The 20576-nt window shown below is 44.1% G+C and overlaps 2 protein-coding genes and 1 long non-coding RNA gene across 5 annotated transcripts in view; 2 read left to right on the top strand and 1 right to left on the bottom strand.

The window, feature by feature from the left end:
• LOC144366850 (adherens junction-associated protein 1-like) overlaps positions 1–20576 on the top strand; it is a 103175-nt gene that overhangs the window by 50830 nt on the left and 31769 nt on the right. The window lies entirely within an intron of this gene.
• On the bottom strand, positions 7582–20528 carry LOC144366851 (uncharacterized). Of its 3 annotated transcripts, XR_013425994.1 has the most exons (4): positions 19742–20528; positions 19384–19649; positions 17790–17859; positions 7582–12065 (listed from the first exon to the last, which is right to left on the bottom strand). It is a non-coding gene; the product is annotated as an uncharacterized LOC144366851 (long non-coding RNA). The 3 variants fall into 3 exon arrangements; XR_013425993.1 differs by having other exon boundaries at positions 7582–17859; positions 19742–20527; XR_013425995.1 differs by lacking the exons at positions 19384–19649; positions 19742–20528 and adding an exon at positions 19222–19346.
• Positions 19478–20576, top strand: part of LOC144366849 (small ribosomal subunit protein uS5m-like) — a 20905-nt gene continuing 19806 nt past the window's right edge. Inside the window, exon 1 of the mRNA XM_078021700.1 lies at positions 19478–19606. Within this exon, the coding sequence (XP_077877826.1) occupies positions 19549–19606 (58 nt within the window). The 5' untranslated portion in view covers positions 19478–19548. The remainder of the gene's footprint in view (positions 19607–20576) is intronic.

Below are 20576 nucleotides of genomic sequence, written 5' to 3'. Positions count from 1 at the left end.
CAGTTTCAATTTACTTTGTTGATTAACTTTGTTGTAAGTGAGCACATGCTATTTTTTTTCCTGTGGACCTAGAAGAATTCAAAACTGCTTCTTACAGGTGACAGGCATGCTTACACATTGAAGCTTCTGTGCCATTGATAAAAAAAACAGTTCACTCATGTGGGCACCTGCACTTCAAGTGAATGTTGTAAACAAGTGTGACAAATGGATGTCAGTGAGACTTTGGAGAACTGATCTTCTCAGCTGGTCCTCTTTTCTCCTGAAAGTTGGTGATGCTAGATTCAAGAGAACTCTTTCTGGCACCCTTCGTGTTTCTCTGCCTGAACTGTGCTCTGAAAGTTCTTGAGGAGAACAGCTTAGAAGTGCAGAAGTGAAGCTGTTTGTGGAAGCAGCTTCAAGTGGCACAAGCTAACTTGTTCTCAGTGAGCACCTGGGGATTTTCCCTGGTTGAAGCAGTGTGAATGAGAATGGCTTCTCAGAGCTGGTAGGCATGTTTGCATTTGGCAAACTTTGCCATCTGTCACCCAGAGTTCCTTGCATGAAACCTACATTTCCAGTGTTTTCAGAAAGGTGTGATGAGTGGGTTTCCATGGAATTTTGTGGAATTGATCTTTTCAGGCAGTCCTCATTGCCTTCTCAAAATTGTTGATCCTGGTGCAAGGGCTCTCTTGTCAGCCAACATTGTATTTTGGGCCTGACCTTGGCTCTGAATGTACTTGCTGTACTTCCCATCTTTCCTCTCTCTGGTCCACTCCTCAGATCCCATCCTCCTTTCAATAGGGCCTCATCCAGGAAGCCTGCCCATGTGCCTCCCACTTGATTTCAACTTCTCCAGTGCACTTATTGTCAAAGCAGGGACTCCCAGGAGAGAGGGCTCTCCATTCTGCACACTGAAATTTCTCAGCAGGGAGGACTCCTCCATGCTTAGATGGCAGGGCTGCAATCACCTGGAAGGTGGAAATAGGAGGCTGGTGATGTTCCTAGCCAGGATGCTGGTGACTGCACTGCATTTAATCTATGGCCCTCAAGGAGGTTTATGCTGCAGATTTGTGTACTTCTGCATCTGTATGCACACAGTTCTTCATGTGGGGAAAAAGCAGTCTTCTCAAAGTTTGCTTTATATTATACTCAACTGGTAATTTACAAACCCCACTGTCCCATCTTAGCCCAGAGCCATTCCATCAGCCCAGGGCCAGTGGGTGGTCCAGCGGTCAGTACTATGCACAGCTCCCAGGTGGCTCCAGTGTGTAGCTGAATTTGAGAGCCAGTGTACTGTAGGATTTGCCCTTGAGGTTAGAATTCATTGACTTCCTCTTATGTCATTTCACTGGTTCAGGATATTCCTTGTCTCATGAACTATTCTGTGAAATCTTCAAGTTAGCCATCTCTGGTCATTTCTTCCCTTTGATGGCACCTGGTTCAACAGCTTGTTTTTGGGTGGGGTCGGTCATGGGCAGTCCTGGGTCACAGAGAGGGACAGGAAGACCATAATGTGGAATGGTGGTGTAGAGAGTAAGGGTGGGGCCAGAGCCCACACTGTGGTTAGGGTAGGGAAGGGATCTGAAGAGACTACCTTGAAAGCGAGCTCTGGCTGCAGTTAACCAGGAATCAGGGCCTGGAAATGGAAGCCATGACAGGGCTTCTGACTAGAAACGAGACATCTTTCTGGGCTCAGTTGGAGGTCCATCGAGGCAGAGGAAAAGAGAGAGGATGCAGGAGAGGGGGATGGTCTAGATCACAGAGCAGCTCCATCATCATATCTTAGAGAATGGATTTTTTTCTTCCAGTTGTTGGTAAATGCTAATTCATTCACGTGTTACATTCACATCCACCTCGTCCATTGGAAAGGCCGCTCAACCACCACAGGCAGTGGTATATTGGTGGATGTGTGCATTGTAAAAGGAGGTGAGGTTGGCGCCAATAGAGTGTGTGGGCGCTCAGGCATTGGCAAGCTTGCTTTGGAGAGTGAATCCTCTAAATGTTATTGGGGTGTTTTTGAAAGATCGTGTGGTTTGGCTAGACCTAGAATGCTTCCATACAATTTAGCATGGTGTATATTTTAGAGAGCATGATCACTGAGGGGCAGGTTGCTGGTGTGAAGCCGTGAGCATTAACATCTATCAAGTTTCTCACCTGGAGTTGGCTACCTACAACAAGTCTCTGGGCCAGTAATCCATTGCTGAACTACATCACCAACAAAAAGACATTGAGTGAAGGTGAGGACCAGAAGAGCCCGGGAACCACCTGACAGCAGCCCTGAAGTCCTGAGCTCTGGTACATCATATGCCAACTCAACTGGGTATCAACCTCTTCCTGGGCTCATTAGAACTGTGTGCTTCAACTTTCAGAAGCAAATGCAGAATGATACAATCTTCTCTGAGGTCACTTTTCTAAGCCTTGTTTGTAGCACGTCTTCTAAGTCTTATTTGCAGCATGTCTTCACTGGAATGAGTAGTCATTTGGCATTCTGTTGTACTTAAAATTTCATGAGATTCTACCCCTACTTGGTAGGTTGTGTGAAAGTGACTCGGCCTGAATGCATTTTACATCCCAAAATATGGCTTGTCTTTTCTTCTAAACCTATCAGGGCAGTCAGAGCAGCCAAGGAGAACTATAAATTCAGGCATAAAATGGCCAGATAGACTGGGATCACTGTATATCTTTCTAGAACCTTCTTTCATTCTCTGGCTTCCCTGATGTAAAGTGTGGAGACTCTGTTATACAGATTTGTTAGCAAGTAGTTTTCTTGGGAGGTGATGCTAGAAAACTCCAGGTGGGAACAGGAAGTGATTAGGAACTGGAAGACAGGGTGTACCAGCCAGTTGTTGTCACTGAGTGACTAAGCACAGTCCTGATAAGGAGTGCTGGGGGTCCATGTAGATCATGCTACTAGTAGAAGCCCTCCTACAGGGTGAGAGAGCTGGGGTGTTCTCCACCCACTCCTGCCAGCCATGACGGGAAGCTGCTTCTGGCCTTCACTGTAGGCAAATGGGCCATGGTGTTGGGGGCTGGAGGTCAGCTGGGGTGTGAAGAAATGGCATAGTGCTGGACAATGTCATCCAGCTTTGAATCCCCAGACTGGGATCTTTAGCAGGGCAAGGTCAGAGACTGTGCTCAGTGCAGCGTCTACTTCTCAGCATAGTGCCAGGCACACAGCAGAACTTCATCAATACCCGTGGAAATCTCTGGCTCACCCCAGCCCTTCTCTAGGCCTGTCAGCTGGGCTCTCTCTGCTGGTCCTGTCTGTTCTATATTTAGCTCTTGCTTCTTCGTATTTCGCTTTCCTGAATTGTGTCCTCTTTCTCCACACTCCTGTGGTCACTCTTTCTCCACACTCCTGTGGTCCCAAATGGCTGTGTGACGGGGCTGTGGCAGACAGATCTCATTACTGCTAGAGACGGAGTTTTTAAGCCAAATAAGACACGTGCTCTGCTGCTAAGGATGGTCTTCAGCATAACGTGAGGTAGAAGGTTTGAAATTAGGACTGTCCTCCCAATCTTAAGGCATGTAATCCCTATGTGCAGACCAGGAAGTGCCCTGGGAAAAAAGGCAGGTATGGGTTTGAAATCAGAGACCAGCATGAGAAGAACACTTTCACTGCTTACTGGACAATGACCTTGGGCATGTTCTGTAACCTCTTGGGACCTCAGTGTTTGCATATCTGAAATGGGGATAGTTGTATGACTGACTTCAGGAGGTGGGTAGAGAGAATCCTAGAAGTAGAGGAAGAAAACACACAGAATCTGTGAAGCACCCCGCCCCCACCTTTAGTCTTTCCATGATTTTCTCTGCATGTGTTGATTGACTGTTGGTTACAGCATGCCTGTAGATCTACCAGAGGTCCCGTCTAATTTTGCCCGGTTGCCACATTTGCAAGGACACCTTCTAATAGAATTGGATCTAGGAAGCTGGGGTCCCTTTGCAGAACATACAGGATCCACAGCAAAGTTCAAGCCCCTGAGACAGAGGGCTTCTGCTGGTGTCCTCATGTCCTCATGGGCACTGCAATGCCTTTCTCCACCGATGTTCATTGAGAGCCTGGTCCAGGCCAGGCCAGGGCTCCCTGCTGAGGATGTGGCAGAAAAGGAAGCACCTGCCTGGCTGGCTTGTAGGGGAACAGTCGGGGGCAAGACAGGCCAGTGATGGTGAAGACAAGACCAGTTAGTTGACTTGTCCGAAGGTCTTGGAGCCAAGCACTCTTCTAAGCACCTTATCATAAAAGCTTCCTCATCCCTCAATAGTTGCAGGAGGAACAGTGCTTTGGTTGTCCCCATTTTCCATAGGTGACAACTGAGGCACTGAAAGATCAGGTCACTTGGCCAAGGTCATGGAGATAGCACAAGGGGAAGTGTTGGCTGCAAACCCTCCCAGGTAGCTCCAGCTTTGGGCTTTTTGTCCCCCACGGCCTGCAACCTCTTGGTCATGCTGTGGCCCCTGTGACCTGTCTGTCACCAAATAGTGATTCACTGCAGGGCCTTTCCCGAGTCCTCTTCCACCTCAGAGTGCCTGTGTCTCACAGAGAGTTAACCAGTTTCCTGGGCCCCACTGGAGTTCCTGGTTTTGCCAATCTGGGGCGGGGTCTGAGAATGTGTGTTTGTAACAAGGTCCCAGGTGACCCTGAAGCTGATGGGTCTCAACACAGGTGACTTTCCTCCTCCCCTCAGGTCATTTGACAATGCCTAGAGACCTTTTGTGTTATCACAAGTCAGGGGTGCTGGTGCACAACTCAAGTAGAGGCCATGGGTGCTGCTAAATGTCTACCACTGCACGGGGAAGGCCTCTACAGACTAAGAAGGCAGGTGTGGGTTTGGCATCTGTGAAGCACCCCACCCCCGTCATTAGTCTTTCCATGATTTTCTAAGCGTATGTTGATTGGCTGTTGGTTACAACATGCCTGCAGATCTACCTGAGGTCCTGTCTAATCCACATGGATGGAGAAGCTCACTTTTGCTCAGTTGCCACATTTGCAAGGACACCTTCTAATAGAATCGAATCTAGGAAGCTGGGGTCCCTTTGCAGAACATACAGGATCCACAGCAAATTCAAGCCCCTGAGACAGAGGGCTTCTGCTGTTGTCCTCATGTCCTCATGGGCACTGCAATGCCTTTCTCCACTGATGTTCATTGAGAGCCTGGTCCAGGCCAGGCAGGGCTCCCTCAACACAGGTGACTTTCCCCCTCCCCTCGGGTCATTTGACAATGCCTAGAGACCTTTTGAGTTATCACAAGTCAGGGGTGCTGGTGCAAATCTCACGTAGAGGCCATGGGTGCTGCTGAATGTCTACACTGCACGGGGAAGACCTCTACAGACTAAAAAGGATGTGGCCTGATGGGCCAAGGGCGCCAAGGTGAGGAACCCAGTGTGGAGTACAAGCACATGAGCTTGGGTGTGTTCAGGTATGGCCTCGGGGCTTGTTTCAAATGTGGCTTCTGTCAGTGCAAAACTCCAGCACCTCTGAGTGGCAGCGTTTCTGAAAAGCTCTGAAAAGCAGTGTATTCTGAAATTTTTTTGTATACATATAATTTTCCCATTTTCACAATTATTTGGTAGGTGTCATGAATGTTTTAGTTGTTAGAATTTGTGTGTGTGTGTGTGTGTGTGTGTGTGTGTGTGTGTATGAGGTTTGGAAACAGGGCAAAAATTTGGCCTTCTTCATGGGCCATATTAGTATACACAACTGCTAACAGATGCTTAGCAGTAATTATAAGTCACATTTCTTTCCTTTTATCTTTCCATGAAGATGTGCCTTTCATGTGTAAAAACAAGTGTTTTCAAAATTGACTCTCTGGACAGATCTTTGGGCTCAGGTGTCAGTGTTCCAAACTGTGCCAGAAAACACCAAATCTGATTTCACAGACTGGGCTGTCCTTAGCTCTGGCCTCCAAATTCATTCCCCTTCCTGGCTGTACAACCCATGAGACTTGCCAGAAAGGAAGAGCCATGAAGATTTTAAGGAGGACAGCCACAGGATCCTCTTTGTTCCTAGCCTCTTGAGAAAATAATAAAAACAATAACATCAAGCAAACACATGGTTTAGAACCTTCTTCTGTAAATAATTAGTATTTACCATATTGATATGTGTGCCGAGGTCCAAATTGTATTTCAGAGAGAGAGAGAGAGAGAGAGAGAGAGAGAGAGAGAGAGAGAGAGAGAGAGAGAGAGAGAGAATGTGTGTGTGTTTGATTCTGAAGAATCAAAACCAGAGAACAGAGATAATTCTATTAGCTGCATCTGGATAGCACTTGGCCTCCTTTCCTAGCAGGGAAGGACCTGAAGTCAATGGCAGAGCTTGTTCATGGTGTAGCCAAGTTGTCTCTGCAGCATTTTCAATGCTAGAGCATCTGTTCTGAGAATTTTAGTATAGCACCTAATTTTTTTTATCTTTGCAGGAACTTGCAAATGTGGGTGTTGAATGAGGGGTATCCATCAGAGGAGAAAAGTTCTTGTTTTGGAGATGGGGAATGTCTAAAGGCTTGTTAGAATGAGTGGAATGAGGTCACTTAAGACTTCAATGAGAGATAGCAAAAGCAGGGGTAGGGGATGAGGTTATGGCTCAGAGGTAGAGCACTCACCTCACATGTGCAAGGCCCTGGGTTCAATCCTCAGCACCACATAAATAAATAAATAAATCAAGTTATTAAAAAGCAAAGCAGGGGTGAGGGTGGATATACAACAAGCCTCTGAGATGTTCTTTCCATGTCAGGAGGTAGCAGGACATCGGAGCAATGCCTGTGCATCCACTGCTCAGTTCCATCTTGGGGGCAGATCCAGCACTGCAAGCTGATGAGGAACAGGACATAGGAAAGCCATTTACTGCAGATGACACGATTGAGCATCTGGCTCATCCCAGAGGATGGGGGGAGGCAGATGCAAGCCAGGCTTGGAGGACCCCATGGAGTACCACCAGGTGACCAACAGCCAGTTCAAAACTCCATTGTTCCTTAGAAAACTTGGATTAGAACCACCATTTGGCCCAACTACCCCACTCCTCGGTCTATACCCAAAGGACTTAATATCAGCATACTGTAGAAAGGCAGCCACACCAATGTTTATAGCAACTCAATTCACTATAGCTAAACTGTGGAAGCAACCTAGATGTTCTGCTGTGGATACAAAAACATTATCCTATATAAACACAATGGACTAATGCTCAGCATTAAAAGAAAATATAATGATACCATTTGCAGGTAAATGAATGGAGTTGGAGACTATCATGCTAAGTGAAGTAAGCCAATCCCATAAATCCAGAGGCTGAATGTTCTCTCTTAAGAACTAGATGCTGATCCAAAATGGGGGGAATGTGAGAAATGGAGAAATTTTGATCAAATGGGAGGGAGGAGAGGGAAGGATGTATGGGGCAGGATAGATGGTGGAATGAGATGGACATTATTCCCCCAGGTACATGGATGAGTAACATAGGGTGCAATGCTACATCGTGTCCAATTAGGTAAATGAAAAGTTGTGTTGCAATAGTGTACAGTGAATCCAAATGCATTCTTCCCGGGGTCCTGCCCTAGCGGGGTCCAGGGAGTCCTGAAGGATGAGAGGCGTCGGCGAAAAGATAAGACAGGAGTCGTTCCATTGGAGCAATCTCCAGAGAGAGATGCAGCTTTCTCTGGGTCATCTTTTATTACAATTTTTCTCATCATTATAGATTCAGAATACGTCATTGATTATATAATTTAAAACTTTGCTGAGACATGACATTTCCTTAACCATGATTGGGGGTACAAAAAATGTAACATTAATTTACATTTTTCCAGGATATGACCTTCATGTAATTATTAAAAGTACAGAATCATTAATAAAATATGTCACTAATTTACATTTTTCAGATTTTCCCAAGATTTACTATTTTTCCCGAGATATGTTATATTCTTATTAACTAATGTCAAGCTACGTAACCAGACTCTAAGTCTCTTAACCAATCATTAACCTAAAGTACACTTGTACTTTATTTCTAATCTAAAATTCCCATCTAAAAAAGTCCCTTTAAATCTTATATTTAAAATATCCTAAAGTTTATGAAGCATGTGTGAGGCCCTAGGTTCCATCCCCAGTATCAAAACAAATAAAATAAAAATCTCAAAGCCATATACCCTTTGAAAGATGGAGGTGTGGATGTGGCAAGCCGTCATCAGTGTTCACCCCTTATTACACATCAGAGAATTCATACTGGAGAGAACCTTGGGGTGTGTGTGTCGGGGGTGGAGCCATCCCTTCAGAAGCCGGAGAGCTCCCCCTGCTGGTTACAACCCTGGAATGTGGACCATGTGGGGAGCCTCTGCTGGCTCTTCTGCTCTTTGTTATACTGGATAATTTTTAGAACAGTAACCTTTTAGGCAAGTGGGTCTATCAAGCTCCTAGTCTACCATGCTAGAAGTTAGTATTATTAAGATTTTTGTTTTGAGATGGGATCCTGCTGTTTTGCCCATGCTGGTCTTGAATTCCAGCAATCCTCCTGCTCAGTGTGTGGGACTACAGGTGCATGCCATTGTGCCTACCTCTAGAGCAACTCTTTGAATTTGGTAAAACTGAGAAAGCCCACTAGTATAACTCAGAACTCGGCATACATCAATTCTTCACCCCAGAGAAAAACCCTGAGAGCTGAAGGAATGTGAGGAAAATTCCTTTCAGATTTGAAATCCACCACATGAGCTGAAAGGAAGCTGAAAATGGCCTGCCCGGTGCCTTCTACCTGTGGAGGCCAGTGTTTAACTGTGCCTGTCCTTGGTCACCACATCCTGTGGATCACGGGGAGGGGTGTCACAGGTGCCAGAGTGACAAGGCTGAGCAGGTGGACAGCCATCAGTGACCTAGCCCAGCCATGATTAGGCTAAGGAGATGGATCTTTAGAGAGCATTGCCCTGCAGACCTTCCTGGGCTGGCCTCCTCCCGTGGGTTCAGCTGTAGTTTGGGGATGAGACTGAAAGCCCTTGATATAGGACACCCTGTGTCCTTGTTTCTCTGTAGCACATTACCTTCTCTGTGAGGCCACAAGTAGTCTGTATCTGAGCAAGAAGCAATTCCCATTGCAACTGCATGCTACTAGATTTGGAATTTTTGGAATGAAATCTTCTTTTAAGATGAAAACCACTAAAATATGGCTGTCATAAAAAATAAAAACCTCAAAAACATTATTCTAAATGAAAGACGGCAGATATCAGAGTCCATATTATATGGTTTTTATCCTTAGGAAATGTCCAGAAAAGGACATTTTTCAGAGACAAATGAGATTTAGTGGTGTCCTGAGAATGGCAAATGAGAGTGACCACAATGTTATGGGGACGGGGGGGAAGTGTGTTCTAAAACTGAATTACGAAGATGATTCAATGTTTTGGTAAATTACTAAATCTCTAACGTGTGGAGAGCCACAATGAATGACCACACCTTCCAGAGGTTCTCTGGTCTTGTGATAACCATTTAAGTAATTTTCTGTTCATCATCTCACCACTCTTATCAGTTGCTGAAGGTCATGTCTCATGCTTCCTCTGAGAAGGGAGCTTCCAGTGGGTTCTCAACAGTTGGGAGTTACTTTGAAAAAAGAATTTGACTTTCTCACGTTTTCTCAGTGCACCTGGCTGATTTCATATTTTTGTACTAGTAGAAATGCTTTCCTTCTAGAAAACTGCCAATTAAACATTTCCTTAGAAAAATGTAATGGTGCTTCCTGTTTTTCAAATTCAGAAATAGATTAGCATAGTTTCATCTTTAAGATAGTGTGGTGTGTTTTTTTTTTTGTGTGTGTAATAGAAATTGAGTGCTTTTAGATTTTGCACTGTAATAGTTTCTGATGCCAACTGCTCAGAATTGGGATAAACTTCATGGGTTAAAAACATGGTAGTTTACAAGGCTGCCCTCACAGATTGAGGAGTCCCCAGACCACCTTCACTTCTGAGAGCTGGCTACAAATTCAGGGGTCCCCACTACCCCTGTATGTTAGATAACTCACTAGAATGATTCTCAGAACTCAGGACAAAGGGCTATGTTTTTGTTGCTTGTTTTTGGTACCAGGGATTGAACCCAGGTGTGCTTAACCACTGAGTCACATCCCCAACCCAACCCTTTTTTATTTTTTTATCAGAGACAGGATCTCTCTAAGCTGCTTAGGGTCTTTCTAAGATGCTGAGTCTGCCTTTGAACTTGAGAACCTCCTTCCTCAGCCTCTGGAGTCACTGGATCATGGATATGCACCACCATACAATATTACATTGTCATCATAAATTTAATGATAGCTAAAAGAGACCCAGTAGAACCAGCCTAAGGAAGAGATGTAGATTGGGCAAGGTCTAGGAACTTCCAAATGCAAAGCTCCTGTCATTTCCCAGGAGCACATTAGGCTACCTGCACACTTATGTGTGACAATACACAGAGTACTGCCAACCAGGGAGGCTCACCTGAGCATCAGGGTCCAGGGTTTTAATTGGACTTTCATTACACAGATATAGTGGATTCTATCCTTGACCCCTCAGTTGAACCCAGTCACCAGCCCCCTTCCTTTCCCTAGAGGATGGACTGATACGACATGGCTCAAAGCCCCAACCCTCGAATCATTTGGTTGGTAATTCTGGCAAGGCCAGGCTGCCACTCTGCATATCATGCATGGTCCAAGGGCTCTCTTGTTGCTCAGGAAATTCCAAGGAACCAGCAATAAAGATCGGCCAAATACTTTATTACATAGCACCCACCTTAAAACAAATCAGTCAAAAATCCTTCTTCACTTATTATTCAATTAAACATGTACCGCAGTCTGTCTGGGCCAAATAACTGGGAGGTGACAAGCATCTTGAAGGTTGAAGCGGGAACTGCTTCATTTCGGGAAAACTCAGTGGGAACTGAGCTGGAACTCAAGGTAGTGGGCACCCAAGGTAGTAAGAGCCGCTTTATTGCAGAACAGCAGAGGTATAAATACCTAACTGATTACACACAGCTCGACTCAATTAGCATTATCTAGATACAACAGTCAGCCAATAAGGAATCCCCACCGACTTAATGGCTCGGTGGCGTTGTCTTACAAACCACTCCTCCTGGCAAACTGCCAGGCGCCATCTTGATTTGCGGTCCCCAACAAACATGTAACAAACATGAAGATTACAGACATTCCTCAATAAACAACTGCAGTGTATCACTCCTGCTTATAGACTCCCTGTTGAGGAGACTGGAAACCAAAGTCTTTGTCTAACACAGCAGGAGTGAGCTCAGCTACAATTACTAAGGAAGAAGAGGGGGACAGGAATCTGTGCCAAATACTCCAAGACATTTGGAGGTCCCCTCAATGACCTTCTCTGGGACTTGGTTTTCTTCTCTAGAAGAGGAAGGGCTTTGCCCATGTGGAAATAAAGGCCTTTCAAATAAGAGCAGTCAGAGATGATTCAGAGGTTCCTATAACCAAGTCATCAGCCACCTCTATCTGCAGCAGACATGCAAATGCATGCAGGGAGTGAGACACCTTTACAATGGAAAAAAAATAAAAGGAAGCTCAGGTGTGCCCCAGGTTGAGAGCTGTTGACGTGGAAAACTGGGCTGACCTAGCTGGGAGCAGGACTTCTCATGTGGCTGCTTCAGGGAGATATGTGACTTTCCATGGTTGGTCCTGAGTTGGTAGTGGGGGCAAAAGAGAGAGGAGCTGCAGTGATTGACCAAGTTCAGGCCATGTCTGAGATGACTGCTGCACACGTCACCTTCTGGCTTCCAGGATGGTTGCTGAAAAAGTGTGAGCCAGACCTGTGGCTCAGTGGTGTGGCCATCTTCCGCTTGTGTGCTTATGGATCCCCCTTCTGCTCATTCTCTTGCTGGAGAGAGGCTGGCCACTTCAGGGACCACTAGAGATGCTATCTTCACCACGTGGGGAATGTTCCATTGTTCATGTACACCGTAGCCCATGATCTTGTTATATCATCTTCATAATATCTGATAAGAAATGGTAGCCGTGCAGAAGAATGGAGCAAATTGTTCTCTTTAATGTGACGTCTAGCCTGTTCATTGATCCAAATTCAGAAAGAAGCGCAGATGCCACCACGTCAAGCCAATGAGAAATCCAGAGCAATGCAGCAGCCCATCACTTCCTGTGCCAACACAAAGACACAGATCTGTATCCCAGGGAGAGCTGCTGTCAATAACTTATTCCAGAGTTAGTGATAGTTTTGTTAGTGGTTCCTTGAAAGGTCCTTTGCAAGGAGGTTCGACCTTTCCCCTGTGACTCTTAATAGACAAAATCTTGTGGTTTAATGTAACAAAGAGGGTCTTTAGGAAGATGCTGTGGGAAGGATCTAGACCCAAGTCCTTTGCAGTACTTTTCCATGCCTGAGAATAGCAGTGTAGATTTATCATTGGAGGCAAAACCCCTAAGTAAGTGGGCCTTACTGTACCAGTTCTCAGGGGAAGAATTGATGTGTCCCAAATGAGTGAATCTTATGGCCATAAGGAATTCTGTGAGTAAAACCTTTAGCTAGGAGTTCAAGGGTTTCTGAAAAATTTGCTCATTTTAATTTAAGAATAATGTTGGTTCTTTCAAGCTTTCTGGGAGATTATGTATGGTAAAAACAGTGTCATTTTTAAACATGGGGTAATGCCTTATGGAGTTCTAATGATTCCTGTAAAATATGTGCCTTGATCACTTGATATGAAAGTTAGGAGCCTCAGGTTGGGGGAAAAAACCAAGCAGCTGCTAGTGGTTGTAAGGACTGTGCATGTTTAGCAAGGAAATGCTTCAGCTCATCCTGAAAACAGATATACATTGATGCATACATATTCCAACTCTTTAAGAATGGAAGCTGGGTAAGACCCACCTGAAGGTGTGCAGGGTGGCCCCGGAGGCTTTGGCTCCTGGCCATGCCCCACCTTTACAGGATTTCCAGAATTATGCTGACATGTGATCCATAACCTGAAAATAATCTGTTAAAAAGCTCCCTTTTAAAAGTTCCTTCTCCAATACTAATTTAAGATAGTGACCAAGTTGTCTGTATTATGATGGGCAACTACATGGAGAAATTTAGATAATATCCATCTGAAATAATCTGATACCAGAAAGCAGCCATTTTGGGAGCACTAGAGATTATCCAAGTGAAGGTTATAATTTTTAATATTATTCTTTTTTCAGAACCAGGGTCTTCACGTTGAGAATGTGTAATACTCTCTTTGAATCACTCTAGATTTACTCTTTGGGGTCCATTTAGGAGCATAACTTTGGCTGAGGCTGCTACTTTGGCATAACTGCTTGCTAGAGCATTTCCTTTCACATCCATGGTGCCATTTCTCATTCTGACTTTGCATGGGCCACAGCCCTGATGATAGCCGCTCCTCTAAGAAGGAAGGAAGCTGCATCTACATGTTCCTTAATTTGTTCATTTTTATGGGGGTTCTAGCAGAGGTTAAGAAACCCTCCTTGTTTTCAAAGCATCCTAAAGTCACATGATGCTGCCACGAAAACCAACTCTCAGTGCACGTGAGTTGACAAACTCTGTGTACTAAATGCAGTACATTTTGCCATCTGGTCTGACATTCTCTCAGGTTGACTATATTCTAAAGAGAATTCAAATTAGTGATCACGTATTCTGCTTGATAACCTCCAGTTTCAGTTCTGAGAGAAGATTCATCAACAAATAATGAGACAGGTTTCTTAATTGGAACTTCTAATAAATCCAAGTGAGCTACAGAGATTCTGTGATTAAGGAAAGACAACTGTGAGTGTCCCCTTCTGTTAAAAGCTCGAGAATGCCAGGATCCAGAGCAAGAGAGTGGTAAAAAGAAATGTGAGAGGGAGAGAACAACACATGTCCTAAGAGGCTAATTAGCTAGCTGAAAGTGAAAACCTCTTTGTTCACAGATGACATGATTTTGTACACAGAAAATCCTAAGCATCCACTAAAACCTATTAGAATACAAGAGTCCCACAACATTGCTAGAAACAAGATCAATATACAAAAATCACTACTACTTCTGTACATGCACAACAGGAAATCCAAAAATGAAATTGAGAAAACAATTCCATGTATAATGTCACCAAAAAGAACAAAATACTTAGGAATAAAATAAAAAAGGAAGTGCAATATTTATATTCTGAAAGCTAAACACACTGGTTGAAAGAAATTAAAGAAGTTATAAAAAAGAAGTGGAAAAACATCCCATGTTCATGGTCAGAAGACATGATATTGTCAAGATGTCTGATCTATACAGTAAAGCACTCTCTATCAGAATCCCAGCTGTATTATTTTCGGAAATTGACATGTTGATTCTAATATTTACATGGAATTGCTAGATATCAAGAATAGCCAAAATAACTTTTAAAAAGAATAACACAGTAGAAAAACCCATACTTCACAACTTTGAAACCTATTACAAAGCAACAGCAGTTAAGATAGTGTGGTACAGATGTTGTAGATCAATGAAATAGAATCGAGAGCTCAGAAGTATACCTACAGTCTATGGACGGCTAATTTTCAACAGGTGTGACAAGACCATTCAATAGGGAAAAAATAGTCTTTCCTTTCTTCTCCTTATCTTTTTCTTTCTTTTTTCTCTTCCCTTAACCAATGATGATGTAACACTTGGAGGGCCTATGCACAAGAATAAAGTTGGACCACATCTCTCCAATATGAACACAAAATAGATTAAAGACCTAAATGTAAGAACTCTTAAAAGAAAACATGGATCAAATCTTCACGACCTCAGATTTGACAGTAAATTCTTAGACATGACACCAAATGCATAAGCAATGGCAATAAAATAGAAAAACACAACTGAAACTCAAGTCTTTGTGCTTCAAAGGATACTTATTAAGAAATGGAAATAAAACCTACAGAATGGAAGAAAATAATTACAAATCATGTACCAATAAGGGGCTGATATCCAAAATATTCAAAGAACCAATAAAACTGGATAATAAAAGACAACCAGATTAAAACAGCAATGCTTGAACTCCAAAACTATTGGCGAGAAATCAGAATCCTAAGCACTGCTGGTAGGACTGTAAAATATTGCAGCCACTTTGAAAAAAAGTCTGGCAGAGTTACCATGTGACCTAGCAATTCTGCTCTTAGGTACATATCTAAAAGAGCAAAAGCATGTTTACACAAAGTTGTACATACATGTTTATGGCAGCATTATTTATAATGGACAAAATGTAAAAGTAACCCAAATGTACATCAACTGACGAATGGATAAGATGTAGTATATTCAAGCAAACAGAATGTTACTCAGCCATAAAATGTAAGAAAGTACAGATACCTGTGACAACATGGGTAAACCGAAACAATGTTATACTAAGTGAAAGAAGCCAGCCACAATGGACCATGTGTGACTGCATTGATAGGAATTTTCTAGAAGAGGCAGATCTATAGAGATAGAAAGTAGACTAGCTATTGCTTCAGGCTGGGGTAGCAGATGGGGATCAGGGGAGTGGCAGAGGGTATGGGGGTTTCTCTTTGGAGTGATGAATGTGATCTAAAATTGACAGTGATGATGTTGCACAGCTCTGAGAATACACTAAAAATGGCTCCAGGACCATGTGGATGGCTGACCACACAATGACAGATGAGCTCAACAGCAGTTTAAAAAAGGAAGACACAGAATGTCCCACTGGGCAACATGGGGATGCATGTGGGTGCAGAGTGGACTAGCAGTGGCTGTGGGAGGCAGTTTTGTAGAAATGAGGATAAGGGGACCCCTGGCTCCTGGGGGAGGAAGTGACTAGCTTGTCTGAATACTTCTGCAAGCCGACTTCAACCTCACACATCTTACAAAAAGAAAACAAAACAAAATAAAATGGATTACAGACTTAAGTGTAAAGCCCCAAACTACAAAACTTTTATAAATTAACAGGAGACAAGCTTTAGACCATGAATTAGGGATATGGTTCTTAGACACGACACCAGAAGCACAATGCATGAAGGGAAATTAATAAACTGGACTATCAAAATAAAAACCTGTTGCTTGGTGAATGGCCAAGTGGCCTTGCTAAAAGAATGAAAGGACAAACTGTGGATTGTGAGAAAATATTCGCAAATTTTCTATTTGAAAATGGTATCGCCTAGAATAAATAAAGAAATGAACAGTAACTGAACAGTAAAAGAAATCATCAGGGTTGGAGCTGTAGCTCAGTGGTTAAGCTCTTGCCTAGCATGTGTGTGGTCCTGAGTTCAATCCCCAGTACTGGGGGGAAAAAGAGAAAAACAAACAAATAATCCAACTAGAAAATGAGCAAAACATACAAACAGACATTTCACCAAAAAGGATATGCAGATAGATGGTTAAGAAAAGAACACACACACATGGAAGGAGTTCAGTGTTATTAACTATTAGGGAAATATAAATTAAAGCCATAGGAGATGTCACTATATACCGGCTAGAATAGCTTTTGAAATGGTGATAATACTACATGCTAGTGAGCATGCAGAGAGCATCTATCTCTTACACGTTGCTGATGGGAATATAAAATGCTAAGACCACTTTGAAAAAACAGTTTGGCAGGGTTTTTGTTTGTTGTTTGGTACCAGGGATTGAACCCATGGGTATTTAACCACTGAGTCATATCCCCAGCCCTTTTTTATATTTTATTTAGAGCTAGGATCTCACCGAGTTGCTTAGGGCCTTGCTAAGTTGCTGAGCTGGCTTTGAACTCATAATCGTCCTGCCTCAGCCTCCCAAGCCACTGGGATAACAGGCATGTGTCATGGCACCCAGCTGGCAGTTTCTTTAAAAACAGAGCATATACTGATCATACATCTAGGAATCTTAGAACTTGGCATATTCCAGAAAAATGAAATCTTATGCCCATGCAGAAATAGGTATGGGGTTGGTATACACTTCAGAGAATTGAAAGCAGGGACTCAAAGACATGCTCATACACCCATGTTCATGGCAGCATTATTCACAATAGACAAAAGGTGGAAATAACCCAATTGTCCCTTGACAAGTGACTATATAAACACCATAGGGATGGAGTTATATATATGCAACAGCTGTATACATGACATATATATGGAGTTATATGTGTGTGCACACGCATGTGCATGCAAATGTTATTGATCTCTAAACGACGATTCTGCCAAATGCTACTAAAGTGAAATCAAGGAGAAAAAGGAGAAATACTGTGTGACTCTACTTGTATGAGGTACTCAGAGTAGGCATACTTCTTGAGGCATAAAGGGGAATAGTAGGGCTGAGAGACAGGGAGGGAGAGTTAACATTTGGTAAGTACAATTTCAGTTTTTTAAAATGTAAAGAATTTTTCCCCCAGTGCTAGGGATTGAATCCAGGGGTGATCTACCACTGAGCCGTATCACTAGCTCTTTTTATTGTTTTTATTTCAAGATGGGGTCTCATTAAGTTGCTAAGGCTGGCCTTGAATTTGTGATGCTCCTGCCTTAGCTTCCTAAGCAGCTGGGATTACAGGTGTGCGCCACCACACCCAGCACAGAGGAAATGAATACTATGAACAGAAGGTGATTATGATAGCAAAACAATATGAATTTATTTAATGCCACTGTTCTGCACACTTAAAATGGTTAAGATGGTAAAGTTTACATGTATTTGCTACAATTTTTAAAGTTTAAATGTCTAAAATATGTACATGATTGTTTATGATAGCTTTGGTTGAAATAGCCCCAAACTGGGAACAAGCCAAATATGCTAGAAAGGGCAAATGGTTAAACAAATGGCAGTAATAATCAGTACTTAGTAATAAAAGTAAGAAACTATAAACCAACTTGAATAGACATCAACAGTCTAAAAGCCAACTCAAAACATCACTCATGGGGCTGGGGATGTGGCTCAAGCGGTAGCGCGCTCACCTGGCGTGCGTTCGGCCCAGGTTCGATCCTCAGCACCACATACAAACAAAGATGTTGTGTCCGCCGAGAACTAAGAAAAAATAAATAAATATTTAAAAAATTCTCTCTCTCTCTCACTCTTTTTTTAAAAAAAAATCACATACTATGTGACTCCATTTATTTTTTTTATTTTTTATTTTTGTATTTGTTTCAGTTTAATCTTTAATGAAATACATATTTTATTTCAATTTTTCCTCTCTACATTTGAATGGTATCTATAAATAAATTTTATTCATCTTATGTCAACACATGAGTTTCTTCTTTTGTGAGGATGGTAATAACTAAATGTTCTCAAGTTTACAAAATTATAGATATGAAAAATAGATTGGTGGTTGCCATCTTCCAGATGGTGGGAGGGTGGATGAATGTCTCTACAGCTGAAAGGAGGGATCTTTGTGGAGACAGAAGTTTTGTACATTGATTCTGGTGGTGGTTACCTAAGTCTACTTATGCTAAAATTGCATAGAACTCCACACACACACTTTCACAGATGAGTCCATGCAAAACTGATTAATCTGAACAAACTCAGTGGGTTACATCAATGCCAACTTCCTGGTTTTCACATTATACTTCTGTAAAATATTACCATTTCAGGAAACTGGGTGAATGGTGCATGGGTATCTTTTTGTACTCATTTTGCAACTTCCTGTGAATGTATAATTATTTCAAATGTATAATTATTTAGGTATAAACAACATGGCAACCAAAATAAAAAACAAACTTGCTAGTGACCTTACAGCATTTGAAGGCTTGACCACAACACAGACCAGAAAGTTGCCACCGATCTGACCTGGGCTGTCCATACTGAACTGGCTTTTGTCTCACTTAGACACAAAGGTCAGCAGTGCACAACAACTGTGTCACTTTTTTTTTTAATATTTATTTTTTAGTTATGGTTGGGCACAATACCTTTGTTTTATTTATTCATTTTTACGTGGTGCTGAAGATCGAACCCAGGGCCTTGCATGTGCTCTACCGCTGAGCCACAACCCCAACCCAACTATGTCGGTCTTGGTCGGCTCTGCCACGATTTTTACTTTTCTGTATATCTGAACATTCTAAGCCTGATCCGATCGATCGTTAAAGACTATCTGAGCAGGAGTCCGTTTCTCACAACACATTCCTGCCATCCTTTGTGGCAGGTTTGTGCATCATTTGTGCAAGAACAGACTGCATAAAACGGAGCCTGAGATGAACGGGAAAACCCTGGGATATGCGTGTGTGACGACCACACGTTGGAATCAGAATAAATGCAGAAATGCCTGTGAAACTCGAGCAAAGTACTTCATCTCCAAAACTCCAGGGCTTTCCTGGAGCGGGTTTCAATCTCTCCACCCTGTCTTATCCACCCTGTGGATCCTCCCTACACTTCGTGGGTCTCGGGCATGGGTACCTTGGAGAGCTCGCTGGGCCAGCCGGACCTAACGGGCGCTCACAAGCGGCCGCCTCCAACTGGCCGACCCGCGCCCCGGGCTGGCCCCGCCCCAGCCCCGCCCCCGGGCCCTTGCGCGAGGACCCCGCGGAGCTGTCCGCGGCTACGCCTGACCCAACCTACCCTGTGGCCCATCCGGATAATCCTTCCAACCCGATATGGGCTACGGCGTGGTCCTTGGGTCTCGCACCTCCAGCCGAGGGCTGGGGCCCGCGGTTTGATGAGGAGCCTCTCGGCAGGCGAAGGACCGGCTGCCCCGGAGGGAGGAGGCGGGGCTCGCGCTTCAGCATGGCGGCGGCGGTGCGCGCTGCGGGCCGCCTGCCTGCGCTGTGCGGTGTGTGGACCGGTGAGCGCAGGAAGGAGGCGCGGGAGCCGGGGGTCGCCAGGGCCTGCGGGAGTCCGGGCGGAGGGAAGTGAGCAGCGTCCCACGGCTCTCCCATCCAGCCCGGGACCGCTGGGTGACCTTGCGCGCGTTCCTTACCTCTCTGGGCGTCGGGGCGCTTCGCTGTAACGTGACCGTGAAGTGCAGTGGGTTCTTCGCGGTTCGTTTAGGTGAATAGGAGGGAACTGGCGAGCCTTGCTTTCCCGGTGGGCAGGCGCGACCCCCGGGGTCACATGGTGATGCCCACCGGGTTCGGGGCTGAGAGGCGCCCGCGGGGCTCTGAAGGTGATGGTGGTTGTCCAGGTGGAGTCGGAGAGCACTGGCCTCCGTCAGCTTAATTCCAGCTGGCCGGTGGCCTCCGTGCAGAGACGGATGACTCGGACGTCAGCCCGCAGTGTCGCCTTTCCTGTCCCCCTGACCCTGGTGGGTTGTGTGCACCCTAGGAAGGCGCCCTGCTGCTGTGTTGCCTAAGGTTGGCTCCAGGGCCGCTGCGTGGCCGCTGCCTGCCTTCTCTGCCCTATTTTGTTGTTAAGTCCACAGTTCAGCATTTCTAATTCTGGAACTCAAAGCCCCCTAAAACCCTCAAGGTTCAATTTTTTTTTTTTTTTGGTAACTCATTTTGTAGCAAAAAATTTCACCAGCAATCTTGGCAGAAAATCTGACCTTAATATTCTTTTCTTTTGTCTTTATGATTGTCTCTTCCCTTTTATTTTTCTTCCCCCATCTCCTACTATTTCAAGGCTGTCTTCCTTCATGAGTCTAAACTGTGTGCCAGCCACTGTCTTCCTCTGTTCATGCGTTTTCCCTCACTGCCTTCCCAGTCCCTTTATGGAGTAGATTCTGTTATTACACTCTTTATACAGGTGGTGGAGGGAGCCACACAGATTGAGCAAGGGACATAGGTTTTTGCACCCAAAATTCCTGACACCAAAGT

The sequence above is a fragment of the Ictidomys tridecemlineatus genome, chromosome 9 (assembly GCF_052094955.1).
Source record: "Ictidomys tridecemlineatus isolate mIctTri1 chromosome 9, mIctTri1.hap1, whole genome shotgun sequence".
NCBI lineage: Eukaryota > Metazoa > Chordata > Mammalia > Rodentia > Sciuridae > Ictidomys > Ictidomys tridecemlineatus.
The sequence above is the reverse complement of the archived record's forward strand: the minus strand, read 5'-3'. Positions and strand labels throughout refer to the sequence as shown.